The sequence below is a fragment of the Gigantopelta aegis genome, chromosome 8, assembly GCF_016097555.1.
Source record: "Gigantopelta aegis isolate Gae_Host chromosome 8, Gae_host_genome, whole genome shotgun sequence".
Classification (NCBI taxonomy): domain Eukaryota; kingdom Metazoa; phylum Mollusca; class Gastropoda; order Neomphalida; family Peltospiridae; genus Gigantopelta; species Gigantopelta aegis.
In genome coordinates, this window is record NC_054706.1 from 18498096 (window position 1) to 18522314 (window position 24219).

At 38.6% G+C, this 24219-nt stretch overlaps 1 protein-coding gene across 1 annotated transcript in view; it reads left to right on the plus strand.

Annotated features, from left to right (window-relative positions):
* The first annotated feature begins 221 nt into the window (after positions 1-221).
* LOC121380068 (rhomboid-related protein 3-like) overlaps positions 222-24219 on the plus strand; it is a 79343-nt gene continuing 55345 nt past the window's right edge. Inside the window, exons 1-2 of the mRNA XM_041508811.1 lie at positions 222-354; positions 8497-8642. Of these exons, the coding sequence (XP_041364745.1) occupies positions 8568-8642 (75 nt within the window). The 5' untranslated portion in view covers positions 222-354; positions 8497-8567. The remainder of the gene's footprint in view (positions 355-8496; positions 8643-24219) is intronic.

Sequence of the window (24219 nt, forward strand, 5' to 3'; positions counted from 1 at the left end):
CTTTAAGTTTGATGTGTCCCAGTTATCAATCGGTTTTATTTACCACTGGACGTGACCCAGATATCTATGTTGTCTGGACTGGTATCATTTACCATTGATGAAATGTGCTGGTTTGCACTGATTGCTAAACGGGACAATTACTTTCCAGTCTTATGAAGTATCGTGGGGCCCATAAACCAATTCGACGTATACACAGATTTGCCGATGATAGGACTGATTCAATTTTCTCGCTACATACGACTGACAATTTCTCATTTCGGTAGTAAAGACCAGTGGTCAGCTGCTTGTAGCACCGAGGTCGTGGAATGTAGGCTGCGTTAAACAGAAGAACAGAAGAATTTTAAAGCAAAAAAAGTAAGGTCCAAATTTACGAAGCCTGTTTTTTTTTTACACATGTAAGTGTTCAAGCATAAACATGCTTTGTAAATTCTGCCCTAAATGTTTAACGACATCACTAGAGCACATTGATTAACTAATTATTGGATGTCAAACGTGGTGGGATATTGCTCAGTTGGTTGAGTGCTTGCCTGAAGTGCTTGGTTCAAAGGATCGAATCCTCATTGTGGATATATGCTTTGATGGTTTTTTCCCTCTGTCTCAACTACAGCTATAGGTATATGGTGCCTAATGCTAGGCTCAGACTGTCAACTGCCAAGATGAAGTTGGCCAACTCGATGGTTATATTGTTATTTCCCCAACTCCTGACTTATGACGGGTGCAAGCTCAGATTAACAACTAATACAGTTGTAGAAGACGTGAGAGCAGACAATTGGCCACTTTGTGCTGGCAGTTAGTAGGCTGATCCTAGCATAACATTTATTATTATTTCCCTACCTCTCCAACCGTAAGGGACTATAGGTTTCATATATCCTTTATTTTGACAAAGTTATGGCCCTTGAACTTAGTAGATAAGATAATTTGTTGGGCCTGGCAGGAGACAAAAAAAAGAAGAAAGCACATTGATTAATTAATCATCGGCTATGGGATGTCAAACATTTGGTCATTCTGACTCGTAGTCATCAGAGGAAACCCACTACATTTTTTCTAATGCAGCAAGGGATCTTTTATATGCATTTTCCCACAGACAGGATAGCACATACCATGGCCTTTGTCCAGTTATGGTGCACTGGAACAAGAAAAACCCCAATCGATTCTGAATACGACGCAAGCACCTCAAGTGAGCACTCAACCGCCTGAGCTAAATCCCGCCCTGGTAGGAGACATACATTGCTGTAGCAGTACTCTCAAAATGCTTGGTTTGATTTTGTCTCACCTTTTCACGACGAAAGAAAGAAATGTTTTATTTAACGACGCACTCAACACATTTTATTTACGGTTATATGGCGTCAGACATATGGTTAAGGACCACACAGATTTTGAGAGGAAACCCGCTGTTGCCACTACATGGGCTACTCTTCCGATTGGCAGCAAGGGATCTTTTATTTGCGCTTCCCACAGGCAGGATAGCACAAACCATGGCCTTTGTTGAACCAGTTATGGATCACTGGTCGGTGCAAGTGGTTTACACCTACCCATTGAGCCTTGTGGAGCACTCACTCAGGGTTTGGAGTCGGTATCTGGATTAAAAATCCCATGCCTCGACTGGGATCCGAACCCAGTACCTACCAGCCTGTAGACCGATGGCCTGCCACGACGCCACCGAGGCCTGTTTTTCACGACGATGACATAACCCTTTGTGTTTTATTAATTCCAACATTATGTTTTGGTGTGTAACTGAATGTTAAGTTTTTATGTTTAGGTCCATTATTCACAAACTATAAGTTCCTAGATCAAAGAATCTTGGTTTATATTATAGCTACATTTATAAATGTCTGTCTCGGTGCATCTTTAAACATTAAAATGGATTAAATTAAAATTTATTAAAAGAAATTGTTCAATTAGAAAACTAAATTTGACATGCATTTATAAGAACATTTATGAATATATATTTGAGTGACACAAAAGACATTTAATTACACAAAATTCTTGTTTAAAATGACAGACCCTAGTTTTTAGACACTAAAGCAGATTTTTCACTATTGGAGCCATTTATGATCACTGAAAAACAACAACAACATACTTATATTTTATTGTTTAGATTATGCATTTCCATAGAACCGACATGTTTCTGGTCATTCTGTTGTTTTAAATACCACAAAATGCAATTTTCATATTTTTATAAATGCGTGTGCGTCTAAGAAGTTATTGATTCGAGTTCTAGTCTATTTTTTAAGGCTATTTCCCAGTTTTAACGTCACAGACTCTTGTTTCACTCTGTTGTAACTTTATTCAAGTGTGTACATTAACTAAACTTAGTGTCCATTTTTACGAGTTAAAACTAGGGTCTATGCCTTTAATTTTAAAGGCACTATCTCTCTTTCCTGGATATTTTGTATGGTTTCCATTTGCAGATGACACTAATAAATTCTGTCTCCTACACTCACTCAGCCTAGTGACCGTTGTAAAACCGATGATTAAACACGGTCCTTTGATGATTAAACACTGTCCTTTGGGGATCTTAAACAGCATTCCTTGCATTTTTTCCACCTTTTATTATGATGGATTATACATGATAATGAAATATCTCAGATTTTCAACAAGAAAAATAGAGAGTTTTCATATTCCATAATTAAAACTATATGCTGTATTAAAAAAAAAGGAGAAAGATTTAGACTAAGAGCTCTTCAATCTAAGAGATAGAATCTAGATGGCATCTCCTAAAGGGAGCTAACTTCATAACCATCTTCAACTAATGACTATTGATCTGTGTTTAAAAGTTCGCAGGGCTTGTCTTTAGAAAAGGCTTTTAATCGGAAGAATGCGTTTTCTCCAATATGCATTTTTTCAGCACATGAATCTCATTACATGTGTTGTGTGGGTCTTTGAAGCCGTGTGTGATTTACAATGCCGCAGTCGTAATTAAGTCGCCGTCAGACGTGTTGAGGCTGAAATCAAATTCCATGTCGCTGCTCTAGGTCGCATGTTTTAAATTGTGTTCCGTTTTCATTTCTTTTTGTCTTTTAATGCATCTTCTGGTTATTTGTGCTTGAAGAAATGAGTCAGAGAGAGATATGTTGAGGGGGCGGGGGGGGGGGGGGGAGGCAGTGAAAAAGAATAGAGGGGAGGGAGAAAAAGAGGAGTAGGAGAAAATGATCGAGCAAGAAAAAGAGAGAGTGGGAGGGAATGAGAGAGAGAGAGAGAGAGAGAGAGAGAGAGAGAGAGAGAGAGAGAGAGAGAGAGAGAGAGAGCGGGAGGGAGGGAGGGAGGGAGGAAAGGAGAGAGAGAAAAAGAGAGGGAGTGAGAGAGTGGGAGGGAAGAGAGAGAGAGAGAGAAAGGGGTGAGCAACAGAGTGAGCAGTAGTGATGGAAAGAGAGATATTGATTTATTAATCATCAGCTTTTGGAAGTCAAACATTTGGTAATTTTGACAGGAAACCCGCTACATTTTCCCATTAATAGCAAGAGATCATTTATGTGCACATACCACAGCCTTTGATATACCAGTCGTGGTGCACTGGATGGAACTAGAAATAGCCCAATGGTCCCACAAATGAGGATTGATCCTAGACTGACCATGCATTAAGTGAGTGCTGTATCACTAAGGTACATCCCAGCCCAGATAGGTTGTTACATGCAGACAAGCCTTCATCCATTCATCATCCTCTTTAAAGAATTAAAATGGCTAACAATGGGCAAAAAAAGATTGAATACCAAAAAGCTATTCTTGTTTACAAATCTCTTAATGGCATTGCTCCTCCATATCTACAAAATATCTTCAGTAAAATACAATCTAACTATGGCTTGTGCTCCACAAATGAGGGAAATCTTTTAGCATCAAAACCAAAAATGGAACACTTCAGGAAAAAGCTTTAGTCAGCTGATGTTGCCCATTGGTGTCAAAAAGTCTATGAATCTTAATATATTTAAAAAGAATTGTAATCATCACTATGCATATATAATTATTGGTACATTATTGTAGTGTATACTAGTAAAATATTAAAGATTTGTGGAACATTTTATGATAAAACTTTCAAGATTTATTTTTAGTTTTCACATGCAATTAATCAATATTTGTCTTTATAAAGCTATTCAATTATGCATATATAATTTGTATTGGTTTAATGCTAAAATGTTCTATGCAGCAGAATACTATGCAAATAGCCAATTTATCCTGTAAACTGATATGCAATAAAGTGATTTGATTAAATTTGATTTGTAGAGAAAATCTCAAAGGAGAATAGTTTTGCACCAATTTAGTTAGCTTCTTTAAATAAAGTATTCTTATTATTGATTCATTTGTTCTTACATTAATGAATTAACTAGCTTGCTTACTAACTCACTCACTCACTCACCCCGCTCATATGCTGCTTTCTTGCATTCCTCTTTTATTCATGTTTGAATGTTTGCCATGAGTACTGTTAAAATTGAATGGTTCTAGGTGAGCTATCACATGAAGACTCAAGTCAAATATAACACAATCAATTTGTCACTCTACTAAAAGGGGCGGGATGTAGCCCAGTGATAGAGTGTTCGCTCAATGCGTGGTCAGTCTAGGATCGATCCCCGTTGGTGGGCCCATTGGGCTATTTCTCGTTCCAGCCAGTACACCACGACTGGTATATCAAAGGCCATGGTATGTACTACCCTGTGTGGGATAGTGCATATAAAAGATCCCTTGCTGCTAATCGAAAACAGTAGCCCAAGAAGCGGCGACAGCAGGTTTCCTCTCTTAATATCTGTGTGTCTGATGCCATATAACCGTAAATAAAATGTGTTGAGTGTCGTTAAATACAACATTTCTTTCTTTCATTAGAGATTGAGTCTGAACAAGCATAGGCCCTGAAGTACATCTATAAATATGTCATACATAAACTGATTACATCATGGTGTATGTACATTATACTATTGGGGGTGTTTACATACCAGACATAGGCCCTGAAGTACATCTATAAATACGTCATACATAAACTGATTACATCATGGTGTATGTACATTATACTATTGGGGGTGTTTACATACCAGACATAGGCCCTGAAGTACATCTATAAATATGTCATACATAAACTGATTACATCATGGTGTATGTACATTATACTATTGGGGGTGTTTACATACCAGACACAGGCCCTGAAGTACATCTATAAATACGTCATACATAAACTGATTACATCATGGTGTATGTACATTATACTATTGGGGGTGTTTACATACCAGACACAGGCCCTGAAGTACATCTATAAATACGTCATACATAAACTGATTACATCATGGTGTATGTACATTATACTATTGGGGGTGTTTACATACCAGACATAGGCCCTGAAGTACATCTATAAATACATCATACATAAACTGATTACATCATGGTGTATGTACATTATACTATTGGGGGTGTTTACATACCAGACATAGGCCCTGAAGTACATCTATAAATACATCATACATAAACTGATTACATCATGGTGTATGTACATTATACTATTGGGGGTGTTTTACACAACAGCAAAAGTAGGTATAGTAATAGCAGCGCACCGTCATGTCCATGATGTTATTTAATTAGCGGCACGCTGCACACCAGCACGTTATGAAAGGTTTAATTACTTGGCCATTTATATTTCTTATAATTATAACAAGGATGTAAACCATATTTCAAACACTGTCAAATTTCAACATTATTCTGTTATGTCAAATGTTACGATGAGCAGTTTTGTTTGATTGCTCAGTCTTTGTTGGAGTTTTGTTATCTCAGCACAGTGGAACTATTTTAACTGAACATTCATATATGGAATATGGGTTGAAGATCCACAGATACAAAAAGTCTATACAGCATGGGTATCTGTATAAACTTTCAAGTTTAAAAAGAAATCTAGACTCAATTCAGCCAGAAATAATGAAAAACACATTCTGTAGACTGGTTCAAACACTGTATGATAAACATCCAGCCAGCCAGCCAGCCAGCCAGCCAGCCAGCCAGGCAGCCAGCCATCCATCCATCCATCCTACCATCCAACCATCCATTCATCCATCATCCATCCAACCATCGATCCATCCATCCATCCATCCATCCATCCATCCATCCATCCATCCATTCACCCATTCATGCATCCATCTATCTATTCACCCATTCATCCATCCATCTATCCCATCCATACACCTATACAGTCAGCAATTCACCCATCCACCAATCCTATCCATTCATCCATCTATCCATCCGCCCACCCATCCAAAATCCACTCATCCATCCATCTGCCCACCAATCCATTCATTTGTTCATCCATCAACCCATCCATGTCCATTCATCCATCCATCCATCCATCCATCCATGCTTCCTTCCATCCATCCAGTCATCATTTCATCCAAGCTTTCATCTTTCAATCCATGCATAAATGCTTTCTTCCATCCATGCATCCATTCATCCATCCATATTCCAGCTCATCCACCCACCCATCCATCCACCCATCTATCCATCCATCCATCCATCCATCCATTCATTCATCCATATTTCTTGATCCAGCCAGTGCACCACAGCTGGTATATCAAAGGCCATGGTATGTGGTATCCTGTCTGTGGGATGGTGCATATAAAAGATCCCTAGCTAGTAATGGAAAAATGTAGCGGGTTTCCTCTCTAAGACTAAATGTCAAATTACCAAATGTGCTTTAGTGGTGTCGTTAAATAAAACAAAACAAAACTAACCATCAATACATCAACCTGTCCATCCATCCATCCATTCACTCACCCATATATCCATCCATCCATCCGTCCATCTGTCCGTTGGTCTGTCCATCTGTCCATCCGTCTGTCCATCCAACCATCCATCCATCCACCCATACATCCACCAATGCCCCTTATCCATCCATCCATCCATCCGCCCACCCACGCAAAATCCATCCATCAACCTATCCATCCACCCATCCTACCATCCATCCATTCATCCTTCCATCCATTCATCAATCCATCCATCCATCAACCATCCACACATCCATTCAGCCATCCACCAATTCTTTTATCCATCTATTCATTTATCCATTTGCCCACCCGTCCACAATTTACCCATACTATCCATACACCGACCCATCCATTCACCTGCCCATCCATTAACCCATCCATGCATCCATTGATCCATCCATATTCCAGCTCATCCAGCCACCCACCCATCTACCCACCCATCCATCCATCCATCCATCCATCCATCCATTTATCCATCCATCTATCACCAACCATCCATCCATCCATCCATCCATCCATCCATTTATCCATCCATCTATCACCAACCATGCATCCATCCATCCATCCATCCATCCATCCATCCATCCATCCATCCATCCTTTCACCTATCCATCCACCAGCTCAACTACCCATTCACCCATCCATCTCTTTATCCATATATCAATCCATTCTTCCCTCCATCTGTATGTCCATCTGTCCATCCATCAGTATGTCTGTCTATCCATTTGTAATTGCCCACCCACTCTATTAACATGGCCACCTTATCTTCCACCGATCTGTAGCAGTGATTTGTTGTGAGATCTCCGTGGTGATGGAGAAATGATGACCTATTAGTGTACGTGTCCATTCTGTGCTCGTTAGTGTACGTGTCCATTCTGTGCTCGTTATGCTGTCAGACCTGGGAGAGAATCATTATCATGATGGTGACATCTAGGCCATACCACCACTGGAATGGAGTCTTTGAGGTAATTATGGAGAGACGGGAACAATCACGCAGTCGCAACACTACACACATGAGTCTGGGATAAAACACCATCTTTGTGTAAGATTTTTATCATTTTATACTCATTCAGTTTATACTTGTTCACATTTTATTGGTAGCTTTTCAGGTGGTGAACAAAGTGAATTGCAGGATTCTTATTTTGAAACTCTCCAACCAGGCAAGGAGAGGAAGGAAATGCAATATGTATTTAGCGTCACCTATGCATAATCTTGCACTTACAGCTATTTGGTGTCCAACATATGGTTATTTTATTTCATCACTTGATCTTGACAATGAGATGAGAGTCTGCTGCTGTCACCACTACCAAAAGGCACCAAGGATACATATCACAGCCTTTGGTGTACCTACCAGTCAAAGGATACTGTGTGAGTGCATTTGATGCTGAACCTGTTGTACCTTAAGTGAGTTCTCGACAACTGAGCGACATCCAGTCTCCATATAGATTTGGATTTAGTATTACAGTGACCAAAATAAGCACTTGTCCGTTTGTCCTGACAAGTGAAAATTTACTTAGACAAGCATAAGGTACCTCATTGGTTATCCGGTGGACAAGTTGCGAGTGGGCTTGTGTACCCCTGCCACTGATGCCTATGACAAGTGGAAATATTGGCAGACAAGTAGATTTTTACCTGCACTTATCCCATGGACAAGTGAAAATTTTTGCTTGTTTCTATCACTGTATTATAGTGAAAGAGTCTGGAATACATATTTTGATGTTTAATGTAAAACAAATTGACAGTGTTTCTACTTTGTTTTCTTCCATAGATAAAGATGTAACAGGAAAGACAAAAGCCAAGAGTTCAATGCTGCCCTACCAAAATGGCTGACTGGGAACCATGGCGACTATCAACACGCGGTTCCCGGTGTCCGAGTTTGAGATGATTATCTTACAGACTGGAATAGTGGTCGATGTAAGTAGCTGTATGTTATAACAGTGTGTGTAATAACTCCATGAGTTTGAGATGATTATCTTACAAACTGGAATAGTGGTCGATGTAAGCAGCTGTATGTTATAACCGCAGTGTGTGTAATAACTCCACGAGTTTGAGATGATTATCTTACAGACTGGAATAGTGGTCGATCTAAGTAGCTGTATGTTATAACAGTGTGTGTAATAACTCCACGAGTTTGAGATGATTATCTTAGAGACTGGAATAGTGGTTGATGTAAGTAGCGGTATGATATAACAGTGTGTGTAATAACTCCACGAGTTTGAGATGATTATCTTACAGACTGGAATAGTGGTTGATGTAAGTAGCTGTATGATATAACAGTGTGTGTAATAACTCCACGAGTTTGAGATGATTATCTTACAGACTGGAATAGTGGTCGATGTAAGCAGCTGTATGTTATAACTGTGTGTAATAACTCCACGAGTTTGAGATGATTATCTTACAGACTGGAATAGTGGTCGATGTAAGCAGCTGTATGTTATAACTGTGTGTAATAACTCCACGAGTTTGAGATGATTATCTTAGAGACTGGAATAGTGGTTGATGTAAGTAGCGGTATGATATAACAGTGTGTGTAATAACTCCACGAGTTTGAGATGATTATCTTACAGACTGGAATAGTGGTTGATGTAAGTAGCTGTATGATATAACAGTGTGTGTAATAACTCCACGAGTTTGAGATGATTATCTTAGAGACTGGAATAGTGGTTGATGTAAGTAGTTGTATGATATAACTGTGTGTAATAACTCCACGAGTTTGAGATGATTATCTTAGAGACTGGAATAGTGGTTGATGTAAGTAGCTGTATGTTATAACAATGTGTGTAATAACTCCACGAGTTTGAGATGATTATCTTACAGACTGGAATAGTGGTCGATGTAAGTAGCTGTATGTTATAACAGTGTGTGTAGTGACTCCACGTGTTTGAGATGATTATCTTACAGACTGGGATAGTGGTCGATGTAAGTAGCTGTATGTTATAACAGTGTGTATAGTGACTCCACGTGTTTGAGATGATTATCTTACAGACTGGAATAGTGGTCGATGTAAGTAGCTGTATGTCATAACAGTGTGTGTAGTGACTCCACGTGTTTGAGATGATTATCTTACAGACTGGAATAGTGGTTGATGTAAGTAGTTGTATGATATAACAGTGTGTGTAATAACTCCACGAGTTTGAGATGATTATCTTAGAGACTGGAATAGTGGTTGATGTAAGTAGCTGTATGATATAACAGTGTGTGTAGTGACTCCACGAGTTTGAGATGATTATCTTACAGACTGGGATAGTGGTCGATGTAAGTAGCTGTATGATATAACAGTGTGTGTAGTGACTCCACGAGTTTGAGATGATTATCTTACAGACTGGGATAGTGGTCGATGTAAGTAGCTGTATGATATAACAGTGTGTGTAGTGACTCCACGGATACTAGTGTAATGCTTTCATTAACAGTGAGGGCAGGACGTAGCTCAGTGGTACAGCACTCGTCTGATGCGTGATCTATCTGGGATCGATTCCCGTCAGTGGGCAAATTGGGCTATTTCTCCTTCCAGCCAGTGCCCCACAACTGGTGTAATAAAGGCCATGGTATGTACTATCCTGTCTGTGGGATGGTGCATATAAAAGATCCCTTGCTGCTAATCGAAAAGTGTAGCCTATGAAGTGGCAACAGTGGGTTTCCTCTCTCAATATCTGTGTGGTCCTTAACCATATGTCCGACACCATATAACTATAAATAAAACGTGTTGGGTGTGTTGTTAAATAAAATATTTCCTTCACTCCTTCATTAACAGTGGTCACTTGAAGTGTCTAGGGGGTGGGATTTAGCTCAGTCGGTTGAGTGCTCGCTTGAGTTTCTTGTGTTGCTGGATTGAACCACCTCGATGGATCCATTCAACTGATTGGGTTTTTTCTCATTCCGACCAGTGCACCATACTTGGTCAACGGCCATGGTGTGTGCTGTCCTGTCTGTGGGAAAGTGCATAAAAAAGATCTCTTGCTGCATTAAGAAAAAAATGTAGCAGATTTCCTCTGATGACTATGTGTCAGAATTACCAAATGCTTAATTAATCAACGTGCTCTAGTGGTGTCATTAAACACAACAAACTTTAACTTTTAACTTTTTTAAGCATCTATTATAGGCACTGACGTATAACTCGTAGAATGATCAGTCACTGGAAAGCCTGGCAGTACGAATGATATTTTGTTTGTACTTGATACTCATTTCAAAGTAGAGGTGGGACTTAACCCAGTGGTAAAGCGCTGATGCACGGTCAGTCTAGTATCGATCCCCATTGGTGTGCCTATTGGTCTATTTCTCTTTCCAGCCAGTGCACCATCACTGGTATATGTCAAAGATCATGGTATGTGCTATTCTGTCTGTGGGATGGTCCATATGAAATATCCTTTGCTACTAATTAAAACTGTACTGGGTTTATTCTCTAAGACTATATGTTAAAATTACCAAATGGTTGACAATCAGTTAGCAAATGATAATAAATCAATGTGCTCCAGTGGTGTAGGTAAACAAAACAAACTATCTTTTAAGCATCTATAGACAATGACATGTAATTATGACTTGTAGAACGTTCAGTCACTGGAAAACACTGCAGTACCAGTTTATTTCAAAATTATGTTTCATTTGTACTTAATACTCATTCAAAGTATTTCAAGTATACAAATATACCTAAGGTAATAATTTTCTTTCTCTTTCTTTCTTTCTTTCTCTTTCTTTCTTTCTCTTTCTTTCTTTCTCTTTCTTTCTCTCTTTGTGTCTCTCTGTATGCCTGTTGGTGAGCCGGTCAGACTACAGATAATTTCTACAAAGGCTATAAGTCTATTTTAATAATGATTTCAACATTAGTGTCCAAGAATACAACTATTTCTGAAAGCCATGACCTATAGGGTGTGTACTACCAAATCAAATCCCATAGACGACAATAGTAACATATGTGGCTAAAACTCCTACCTGCAACGTATCAACCGACATAAACGCCACGGATATAAATACTACCACCCCTCACACTTAAAGGAAACATGTCACGTAAACCATATTTGGCACCAACCATGTACAATTAATTATAAATTGAATCACCTAAAAAAAATTTTTATAACAAATTAATTACTTAAAATATCTCCATAAAAGAACCCCAGATACGAGCTCTTAGCGGAAATTGCCGATCTTTAATGAGCAGGGCAGTCACGAGGTCCGTGACGTCAGAGACGCGTCGCTTGATCTGAAGCCTTACACTTAAAAGCATTAGTCCGTACCACTCATAAAGAATCTAAGACTTGCACAGCTTACCAAAACAATGAGTGTTCGTTCGCAAAACGTTTTGCCGTATCAATATGAGCTGTTAGTAAATGAAGAAAGACACACATTTACTTACAACAGTGATACTGAAGAAAAAACGGATAGCGAGTCAGAGGGTGGAGAAACTGATGGTGCCAGACCAGACCGGTCGACCAATTTACAGCCCGGAGCCCGAAAGTAACCCGGAGACAAAACCAAAACTCGGATGCTAATGCCGAGGTGTATACTGTTCATATTTAGCATAAAGATACACCTCGATATGATGTATTTAAATATGTAAAAAATATAAATGTAGGACAAACATTTTTTGGGGTTTTTTTTGTTGAAAATATCGCATTTTTCATGTTCGGGCTGTACATAATGAAATCTGTATGCACAGTGTAAACAAACGCTCTAATTTACGACAAGGCGCTTCACTTTCATTAACCTGGCTTGTAAAACAACATAAATGACTTGAGAGTATAATCAACTTTTAAACTAAATATATTTCTATTTGCATCAATAGAACGAAATGGGGTTATAGTATTTTTCTCTCATAAAAAAAGTAGCATATTATTAGGCCTATTGGTAGGGTGCGTTAGAGTAAAAACGACCACTCACGATACCCAAGTGATAATTTTCTTTTCTTTGGTACTACGTAATTGGTCAGTTTTGTAATTTTAGATGGGAAAGTCTACTTAATCAAGGGTTTTACAGCATTATTTACAGTAATGAAGCAGGGCGGCTGATAATGTTCATTAACATTGTACTATAGTCGCGACAGGTTACGCCACAATACCCTGTGATCTTAAAAGAACTGGCACGTATTTTGTACGTATCTCTAGACCGTGGTAATCACTTACCTGGTCGATAACCCTGCAATATACACCTGCCAATCAGGAATCACATGTGCAGGCCACGGAAAGAAAGGACCAATTAACTAAAACAACACTCCGATTCTCAAGTCAGCCCGTGGATGAAACATAATAGTTATTTCGACACCGACAGTAATGGTTTATTTTGTATTGAACTTCGTGTTGCTTTGGGGCTTCGGGCGATGAGGAACGTTTTTGTGACGTATTCCGCCCAAAGATTAAAAACATATTTAAAATTATTATTGTTTTCTACACGTTTTTTAAAAACATATTTAAATACATCGTACTGAGATGTATATGCCATATTTAATTACTTGTTGACGTTTCCTTCTTCGGACGGTGAATACAGATTTTGTTATGTAGGCCTACAGCCCTAACATGAAAAATCTTTTTTTTTCAAAAAAAAAAAAAAAAAAAAAAATTCTACATTTTTGTTTTAACATATATAAATACATCATGCTGAGGTGTATCTTTGTGCCAAATATGTACAATGTACACCTCGGCATTCGCAACCGAGTACTGTTTTTGTCTCCGGGTAACGTTCGGGCTCCGGGCTGTAAATGGGCCGACACCAAAGTACTATGCGGTGTTGGTGTCCAATCTTTTCTTTTGCGATAAAATACACACGTCTTTCTTCGGATACCATCCTTGTGAAAACCATAAAAAGACAATCCCGATCGTTTAAACTGTTTATTTTTACACCCAAAGGCCGCGCAGTACGGCACTGTTGAACTGGGAACTGGGAACTGTATTAACGTGCCCCTATCCAAAAAGGTTCAGGCACGCCCACTATGGATTTAGCCTCTGACTTCTGAAAAGATCGTAAGCCCCTTACTCCATATATAAACAGTTAACAACAATGGAAGAGTACAGCGGCTCTGACGTCACTTCCCTTTTTTTCCGAACGCTCACGAAGAAATATGCATAAATCGTACTTTGATACTGATTAGCGTAATTTCTTCATTTTAAGTTGACTACACGTATTTTATTGTTATAAAGTTATTTGTATATTATTTTTATATCATTTTTCTTTTAAAATGAGCTATAATATGGTCTCGTGTCATGTTTCCTTTAAAGTGAATCAGAAAAAAATGGGGGTCAAGCTGCTCGTTTCTGAGATAACGGGTAGCGTCTATGACTACCCTAGTTCCGCACAAAATTCGAGTACTTTTTTTTACAGGTACCCCATACATGTTTCAAGCACAAGGCTACTTGACACATTGGTACTAGATGAAATAAAATAGCATTTTTTTTTAACCCAGATAAAACTATTATTTTTTACAACCAACACACTCACATTTATAACCAATCACAGGACTTGTGGTGTTCACTTCTCTATCAAAAGTTCGGTGCACCTCCAACTTTGACCCAGCCGGAAGTTATTTGGTCTAGTACTACCTAAACAGAGAATATTACCTGAGTGACTGATAGATACCATCTTACAACAAGTCGTTTTAACAAATATCTAATCAGCAAAAGTGAGTTGGATATGTTTTTAAACAAAGAGTTGTAAGATAAATGGACATGAATGTAGTATTTATGTCTTACATATCCTGAAAAAAAACCCAGGTTTAAAATAAATTTAAATGCCTTTTCCAACTGAAACCTACATGTATTTATGACCCTAGCACTTATAGTTAATTTGTGCATAACAGACAATGCAATTTCAGATTAACTTGTACGTCACAGAGTGATCGAATTGACCATGTTTTTTTTTTCATTGGATGGTATGGCAGTCATGAGCTTGTCATATGCCAGTCATATGTCTTTAAAATGTTATCGCACATATGTGTGTTAACAAGTTATCAAAAATAACAAATGATCTTCTCACAAACGGGTGTGTATAAATGTAAAATAAGTGGTGTAAAGCAAACAAACTTTATACATATAATTTCAAAACAAAGTAATGAGGAGAATACTTAATGACACCCAAGCACGGTATTTAAATAGAAGGCATCAGATGTCCATTCATATTATATATGCAGTTAAAGTGTGATTAAAACTACTACAATACACATAGGCTATTATTTTGTTGATTTAGCAGCAAGAGCTCCTTTTTGGTAACTCTTTTTTTGTTTAATGACACCACTAGAGCACATTGATTTATTAATCATAGGCTATTGGATGTCAGAAGTCTACAGAAAAAAACTGCTACATTTTTCCATCAGTAGCATAAGATCTTCTATATACACCATCCAACAGACAGGGTAGCACATACCAAGGCCTTTGATATACCAGCTGTGGTGCCAGGGCTTCTAGATTATGGTAGCCCCACTCTCATGGCTAGTGATATTCAATGTTGGGCTAGTAAATAACTACTATTGCCATGCCCGACGGCTAGTGAAAACAATTTGTCAAATGTTGCAGTTTAGTTAGTCTATTTTGTAAATATTAATATCCTGGCCCCACCCCAATCACCCAATGCTAGCGTTTTTAAGCTTTATCTCCCTCTTTAGGTGACATATCTGATTATTATTATTATTTAGTAAAATTATATTAACTTAAAGTAAAGTAGGGCTAGTGAATTTTTAATTGTGGCTAGTACATTTTTTAAATCACTGATCCCATGGCTAGTGAATTTTTAATCGTGGCTAGTACATTTTGTAAATCACTGATCCCATGGCTAGTGAATTTTTAATCGTGGCTAGTACATTTTGTAAATCACTGATCCCATGGCTAGTGAATTTTTAATCGTGGCTAGTACATTTTGTAAATCACTGATCCCATGGCTAGTGGATTTTTAATCGTGGCTAGTACATTTTGTAAATCACTGATCCCATGGCTAGTGGATTTTTAATCGTGGCTAGTACATTTTGTAAATCACTGATCCCATGGCTAGTGGATTTTTAATCGTGGCTAGTACATTTTGTAAATCACTGATCCCATGGCTAGTGGATTTTTAATCGTGGCTAGTACATTTTGTAAATCACTGATCCCATGGCTAGTGGATTTTTAATCGTGGCTAGTACATTTTGTAAATCACTGATCCCATGGCTAGTGGATTTTTAATCGTGGCTAGTACATTTTGTAAATCACTGATCCCATGGCTAGTGGATTTTTAATCGTGGCTAGTACATTTTGTAAATCACTGATCCCATGGCTAGTGGATTTTTAATCGTGGCTAGTACATTTTGTAAATCACTGATCCCATGGCTAGTGGATTTTTAATTGTGGCTAGTACATTTTGTAAATCACTGATCCCATGGCTAGTGGATTTTTAATTGTGGCTAGTACATTTTGTAAATCACTGATCCCATGGCTAGTGGATTTTTAATTGTGGCTAGTACATTTTGTAAATCACTGATCCCATGGCTAGTGGATTTTTAATTGTGGCTAGTACATTTTGTAAATCACTGATCCCATGGCTAGTGGATTTTTAATTGTGGCTAGTACATTTTGTAAATCACTGATCCCATGGCTAGTGGATTTTTAATTGTGGCTAGTACATTTTGTAAATCACTGATCCCATGGCTAGTGGATTTTTAATTGTGGCTAGTACATTTTGTAAATCACTGATCCCATGGCTAGTGGATTTTTAATTGTGGCTAGTACATTTTGTAAATCACTGATCCCATGGCTAGTGGATTTTTAATTGTGGCTAGTACATTTTGTAAATCACTGATCCCATGGCTAGTGGATTTTTAATTGTGGCTAGTACATTTTGTAAATCACTGATCCCATGGCTAGTGGATTTTTAATTGTGGCTAGTACATTTTGTAAATCACTGATCCCATGGCTAGTGGATTTTTAATTGTGGCTAGTACATTTTGTAAATCACTGATCCCATGGCTAGTGGATTTTTAATTGTGGCTAGTACATTTTGTAAATCACTGATCCCATGGCTAGTGGATTTTTAATCGTGGCTAGTACATTTTGTAAATCACTGATCCCATGGCTAGTGAATTTTTAATCGTGGCTAGTACATTTTGTAAATCACTGATCCCATGGCTAGTGAATTTTTAATCGTGGCTAGTACATTTTGTAAATCACTGATCCCATGGCTAGTGGATTTTTAATCGTGGCTAGTACATTTTGTAAATCACTGATCCCATGGCTAGTGGATTTTTAATCGTGGCTAGTACATTTTGTAAATCACTGATCCCATGGCTAGTGGATTTTTAATCGTGGCTAGTACATTTTGTAAATCACTGATCCCATGGCTAGTGGATTTTTAATCGTGGCTAGTACATTTTGTAAATCACTGATCCCATGGCTAGTGGATTTTTAATCGTGGCTAGTACATTTTGTAAATCACTGATCCCATGGCTAGTGAATTTTTAATCGTGGCTAGTACATTTTGTAAATCACTGATCCCATGGCTAGTGAATTTTTAATCGTGGCTAGTACATTTTGTAAATCACTGATCCCATGGCTAGTGAATTTTTAATCGTGGCTAGTACATTTTGTAAATCACTGATCCCATGGCTAGTGAATTTTTAATCGTGGCTAGTACATTTTGTAAATCACTGATCCCATGGCTAGTGGATTTTATAAACATTCTAGAAGCCCTGGGTGCACAGGAACGAAGAAGGAAGAAGAAGGAAGAAGAAGGAAATGTTTTATTTAACTATGCACTCAACACATTTTATTTACGGTTATATGGCATCAGACATATGGTTAAGGACCACACAGATATATAGAGAGGAAACCTGGTGTTGCCACTTCATGGGCTACTCTTTTTTGATAGCAGCAAGGGATCTTTTATATGCACCATCCCACAGACAGGATAGCACATACCACGGCCTTTGATATATCAGTCATGGTGCACTGGTTGGAGCGAGAAAAGCCCAATGGGCACACAGACAGGGATTGATCCCAGACTGACTGCACATCAAGTGAATGCTTTACAACTGGGCTATTGATTTGGCAGAAAGACCACATTTTGTCTACAGGAAAGAGAACATATGACATCCCTCGATACCATATACCATATCTGCAACAATATTTAAACAATAAAACAAAACAATTTCCCACCAGAAGGATCGATCCTATTGCCACCAGCACCGCATGCAAACTCTAACCCAGTAAGCTAAATCCTGCCTGTCAAAGCAATGAAAGGAACTGCATAAAGTGTTATTACTTGTTGTCCCAACAGTCGCTGTTGACAGTCGGTTATGATCAACAAGAGAGCTAATTTAGAAATCTCATCACAAGTTAATCAATGGCTGGGATGGTTTTGCCACTGCCGAGAATCATTGTTGTTTTAATTACTTCACACCAGTCTCGGGTTTATAAATGCTAGATAACCTTGCTTGCTTCACCAGCCACAAAATGGTATATTGGTTAAACCACTGCAAGTAAAAGTGATGGGTCATGGGTTCGCATCCTGGTATGGGATCCTAGCACAGAATGAGTTTTAATGGCTCAAGGGGGAGGGGGGAGGTGTTTATAAATGCTAGATAACTTTTCTTGCTTCACCAGCCACAAAATGGTATATTGGTTAAACCACAGCAAGTAAACATGATGGGTCATGGGTTCACATCCTGGTATGGCATCCTTGCCCAGAATGAGTTTTAATGGTTTGGGGTGGGTTTTTTTTTTTATAAATGCTAGATAACTTTTCTTTTCACAAAATGGCATGGTGGTTAAGCCGTTGCACTTAAAGGTGACAGGCACTGGGTTCACGTCTTTATACCAGCTTCAGAATCTGACCAAGATAAAAATTGATCAAATTTGAATACATTTTATTGCAACCTTCATGTGATTGCTCACCTAACACCATTTTAGGAGAGTGATCTTCAGCTCGGCTTCATTTTGATCATGGGAAAAACTGAACCTACATGTCCATGTATTTCTCTCTCTCTACTGTCTGTGGGAACGTGCATATAAAAGATCCCTTGCTGCTGTTAGAAAAACACTGGCATTGGTTCGCCTGGGTTCGACATCAGATGTAAGACTGGTGGGTACTGGGTTCACCATCAGATGTAAGACTGGTGGGTACTGGGTTCACCTGGGTTCACCATCAGATGTAAGACTGGTGGGTACTGGGTTCACCATCAGATGTAAGACTGGTGGGTACTGGGTTCACCTGGGTTCACCATCAGATGTAAGACTGGTGGGTACTGGGTTCGCCTGGGTTCACCATCAGATGTAAGACTGGTGGGTACTGGGTTCGCCTGGGTTCACCATCAGATGTAAGACTGGTGGGTACTGGGTTCGCCTGGGTCACCATCAGATGTAAGACTGGTGGGTACTGGGTTCGCCTGGGTTCACTATCAGATGTAAGATGGGTGGGTACTGGGTTCACCATCAGATGTAAGACTGGTGGGTACTGGGTTCACCATCAGATGTAAGATTGGTGGGTACTGGGTTCGCCTGGGTTCACCATCAGATGTAAGACTGGTGGGTACTGGGTTCACCTGGGTTCACCATCAGATGTAAGACTGGTGGGTACTGGGTTCGCCTGGGTTCACCATCAGATGTAAGACTGGTGGGTACTGGGTTCGCCTGGGTTCACCATCAGATGTAAGACTGGTGGGTATTGGGTTCGCCTGGGTCACCATCAGATGTAAGACTAGTGGGTACTGGGTTCGCCTGGGTTCACTATCAGATGTAAGATGGGTGGGTACTGGGTTCACCATCAGATGTAAGACTGGTGGGTACTGGGTTCACCATCAGATGTAAGATTGGTGGGTACTGGGTTCACCATCAGATGTAAGATTGGTGGGTACTGGGTTCACCATCAGATGTAAGACTGGTGGGTACTGGGTTTGCCTAGGTTCACCATCAGATGTAAGACTGGTGGGTACTGGGTTCACCATCAGATGTAAGACTGGTGGGTACTGGGTTCACCTCCTGGTACTAGCTCCCGCTCATAGAGAGTTTAACAACACCACGACCCACCATTGACAAATCATATGCAAGAGAGGTACTGGCCTCAGTGTGGTATAGTGGTTAGGCCATTGGACTTGTAGGCTGGTAGGTTCTGGGTTCATATCCCGGTTCCGGCTTCCACCCAAAGTGAGTCTATCAATTTCGGTGCCTAGGTGTAAGGCCACTACACCATTTTCTCTATGACTTTTCTCTTACTAACTTATATACCTTTTCTGACACCCAATAGCCAAGCCAGTGCTCCACAACTGCTGTAACAAAGGTTGTGGTATGTACTATCCTGTCTGTGGGATGTTGCATACAAAAGATCCCTTGCTGCTAACCGAAAAGAGTAGCCCATGAAGTGGCGATAGCGGGTTTCCTCTCTCAATATCTGTGTAGTCCTTAACCATATGTCTGATGCCATATAACCATAAATAAAATGTGTTGAGTGCGTCGTTAAATAAAATATTTCCTTCCTTCCTTCCTTCCTTCCTTCCTTCCTTCCAATAGCCGATGGTTAATAATTCAATGTGCTCTAGTTGTGTCATTAAACAAAACAAACAAACTTTAGAAATATCTGCCAAAATTTTATCCCCTTTGTAAGTTGCATCACATATATTTGTCGAGGAGTCTTTCCATTGGTCAGCTTGGAAAACTAGCAACCGGTTCTCTTTATTAAAACAGAACCTAACCTGTGACCGGTCTATGATGAGAAAGTTGGCGAGTTGGTCATACAGACAGTCGGCTGGTTCAACAAACTATTTTCAATCAACATCTATCGGAGTCTGTGACATTTTGTCATGACCAATTATCTACAAAGATTTTTGATTGGGTGAGAGAGATATCTACGTCCATCTTGTTGTCTCCTGCCAGGAGAAGGATTCTCGTCTAGCTCAGTGCAGAAATCATGGCACTGCCAAAAGAAAAAGAAAGGAATATTTATCTAATGATTGACACCTCAGCATTTTTGTAAATTATGGCTGTTTGGTTTTGGTTCTTTCAGTATTTGATTGAAAGACAGATATACAGACACAAAGAGAGAGTGTGAAAGAGAGAGAGAGAGAGAGAGAGATAGAGAGATAGAGAGAGAGAGAGAGAGAGAGAGAGAGAGAGAGAGAGAGAGAGAGAGAGAGAGAGACAGACAGACAGACAGACAGACAGACAGACAGAGAGTGTGAGAAAGAGAGTGTGAGAAAGAGACAGAGACAGAGAGAAAGAGGAGAGGGAGAGAGAGAGAGAGGGAGAAAGAGAATGTGAGAAAGAGAGAGACAGAGACAGAAAGAGGAGAGAGACAGGGAGAGGGAGGGAGAGAGAGAGAAAGAGAGAGAGAGAGAGAGAGAGAGAGAGAGAGAGAGAGAGAGAGAGAGAGAGAGAGAGAGAGAGAGAGAGAGAGAGAGAGAGTGAGAGTGAGAGAGAGAGGGAAGGACAGGGAGGGAGAGGGAGGGAGGGAGAGAGACAGGGAGGGAGGGAAAGAGAGTGAGAGAGAGACAGACACGGAGAGTGAGAGACAGACACAGAGACAGAGAAAGAGAAAGAGAAAATTGAAAATTATTTGATCAAATTAGCCATCCACCACATAAAATAGGTTTTATTAGCCATTGATTTAAATTGACACAAAATTTTACCAGAATTTACATATATAATTAGTTTTCATGCTAACCCTCCAGAAAATATTTGGGGGCTGGGAGTCATGTTGGGCACATTTTATAAAGAAACATTTGGCACCATAAGATTCATGGAAAAAATTCATTTAGATTCAGCTTGAAACATAAAATGAGCCCTATTTTCCCTAAAGAGACCAAGTAAACATTAATTTGAAGGGATATCTGGTTTAGAAAGGTTGTGTTCTGTACTGATATTTTAAAACAGACCACCAGAAACAGCCATTATTGAAGGAATTCCTGTATACAGAGGGTCAGATTTTGAAGGGTTTGTCTGTATATTATTGGAAAAATATTACCACCCAGTGATCAGTCCAGGGACTGCCCTTCAGAGATGAGCTTACACAATTTGCCAATACTTTGATACAAATCTGATAACCTCATTATATTAATACTATAATATAACACTGCACCAGCGTGTGTATTATCGGAACAGATTTAATGTATCTTCTCCACAGGAGAATTGAGGCATTGATTGATATTTGAAGCTGATAAGAAATTGGCCAAGACACTGTGTTGACTTTGTCTGTGCATCAGTCTTAACGGTTCAAGAGATACACCGATTTCTTTAATATTTTGACAGCTGAAGCCAAAAACAGGTCTCCGTGGGCCAGAAACAAACTAATTGAAAAAACAGAGGATACTCTGATGACAAACTTGAAGATTTTAGGCAGAATTAGTGTCATTTTTTGTTGTTGAAAATTATTAAATGCTCCACCACATAAAATAGATTTTATATACCTTGTTTTGTAAATTAATGATCTACCACATAAAATAGATTTTATATACCTTTTTGTAAATTAATGCTCCACCAAAAAAAACCCCATTTTATTTCACTTTTTTGTTTGTAAATTAATACTCGACCACATAAAATAGATTTTATACACCTTTTTTTGTAAATTAATGATCTATCACATAAAATAGATTTTATATACCTTTTTGTAAATTTAATGCTCCACCACATAAAATAGATTTTATATTCCTTTTCTTGTAAATTAATACTTCAACATATAAAATAGATTTTATATACCTTTTGTTTTGTAAATTATTTATCTACCACATAAAATAGATTTTATTTACCATTTTTTTTGTACATTAATACTCCACCACATAAAATAGGTTTTATATACATTTTTTTAAATTAATGCTCCACCACATAAAATAGATTTTATATACATTTTTTTAAATTAATGCTCCACCACATAAAATAGATTTTATATACATTTTTTTAAATTAATGCTCCACCACATAAAATAGATTTTATATAAAAAAAATTAAATTAATGCTCCACCCCCCAAAAAAAATACCCATTTTATTTAACTTCTTTTTTTAATTTTAAATTAATACTTCATCACATAGAATAGATTTTATATACCTTTGTTTTGTAAATTAATGCTCTGCCACGTAAAATGTTATATGGTCAACTGCATTTAATGTCTCACGCTCCTGTACCGTTAATGTTTTTATTTGATGGCTATCGCTGCCATTCAGTAATCAAGCCCTTTAACTGAGTGGACGGTCATCATATGACCAGAAGGATTTGAACCATGAGGAAATCTGCGTCGCTTCTGACAAAAGAACGGGTCCATGGAATATAATGTTTGATGGTCTGGTGGACTTGATGTTTTAGCTGATGTATATCGTGAGTGTCCCTTGATCATCTTAGACTGGTGGACGGACATTATGCGAGGTTAGAAGTCTGCGCCAAGTGTTTTATTGATCCTCCAGAGAGAGAGAGAGAGGTAATGCATGGTGTAGTGGCCATGTGAGAAATTGCCAATGTCTCAGAGCCAGGAAGTCCAGCTTGGTGAAGAATTGTGCTTGCTATGCGTCGCTGCTCATCTAACGAGTACCTACGTGTATGACAGAAGTAATCATGCGCTTCTCCGTGAAACCCGGCCGCGTTGGTTCCTCATGAACTCCAGACTGCTGGTCACATTATTATTATTGTTGTTGTTTTATCACAAACTTGTACGAAATGGAGCTCGCTGGTTGTTCACATAGTTCCTGTGATTACGTCTCTGCACAGGTAAAAAATAATTGATGGATTATTGTGTTGATTTGGACAGACATACAGACTGAATGACAGACAGAAAGACAGAATTTTATAGTAAAGTATTTGATTTAGATTTTATTTAATAAAATGTATGCAGACAAATTATTTAAAAACGTTTTGCTCAGGTGTACATGTCTTATTGGTTTGTAAACAAAAGGTAGGTAACATATATCAATTATTATCTGATTTACATTTGATTTTCTTTAGACAGGAAAAATAGATCAATTATGTTGTGATTTTGTGTGATTAGGTCTACTGACAGGTAATATAAATAAATTATTGTTGTAAATGCTTTCATTATTTTTTTTGTGTGTGTGTAGATTTTATGTGATTATGTTTAGACAGATAAAAATATCTAAATTATTGATTGGTTTAGATACCATGTAATTGAATTGTAATTATATCCATCCATTAATCCATCCATCCATCCATCTATCTATTCATCCATTCATCCATCCATCCATCCATCCATCCATCCATCCCATCCTCCATCCATCCATCCATCCATCCATCCATACATACATCCATGCATACATCCATTCTTCCAACCGTCCATCTATCTATCCATCCATCTATCCATCCATTCAACTCCATCCATCCAACCATCCATCCATCCATTCATTCATCCAAGCTTCAATCCATCCATTCTTCCTTCCATCCATCTGTCCATCCGTCCGTCCATACATCTGTCCATCTATTCATCCATCTGTCCATCCATCTATCTATTCATCCATTCATCTATCCATCCATTTGTCAATAATGTGTCCCTTTGTTGTCTATCCATCCATTTATCCATCATCCATCCATTTAACCATCCTCTCTCCCTCCTTCCGTCC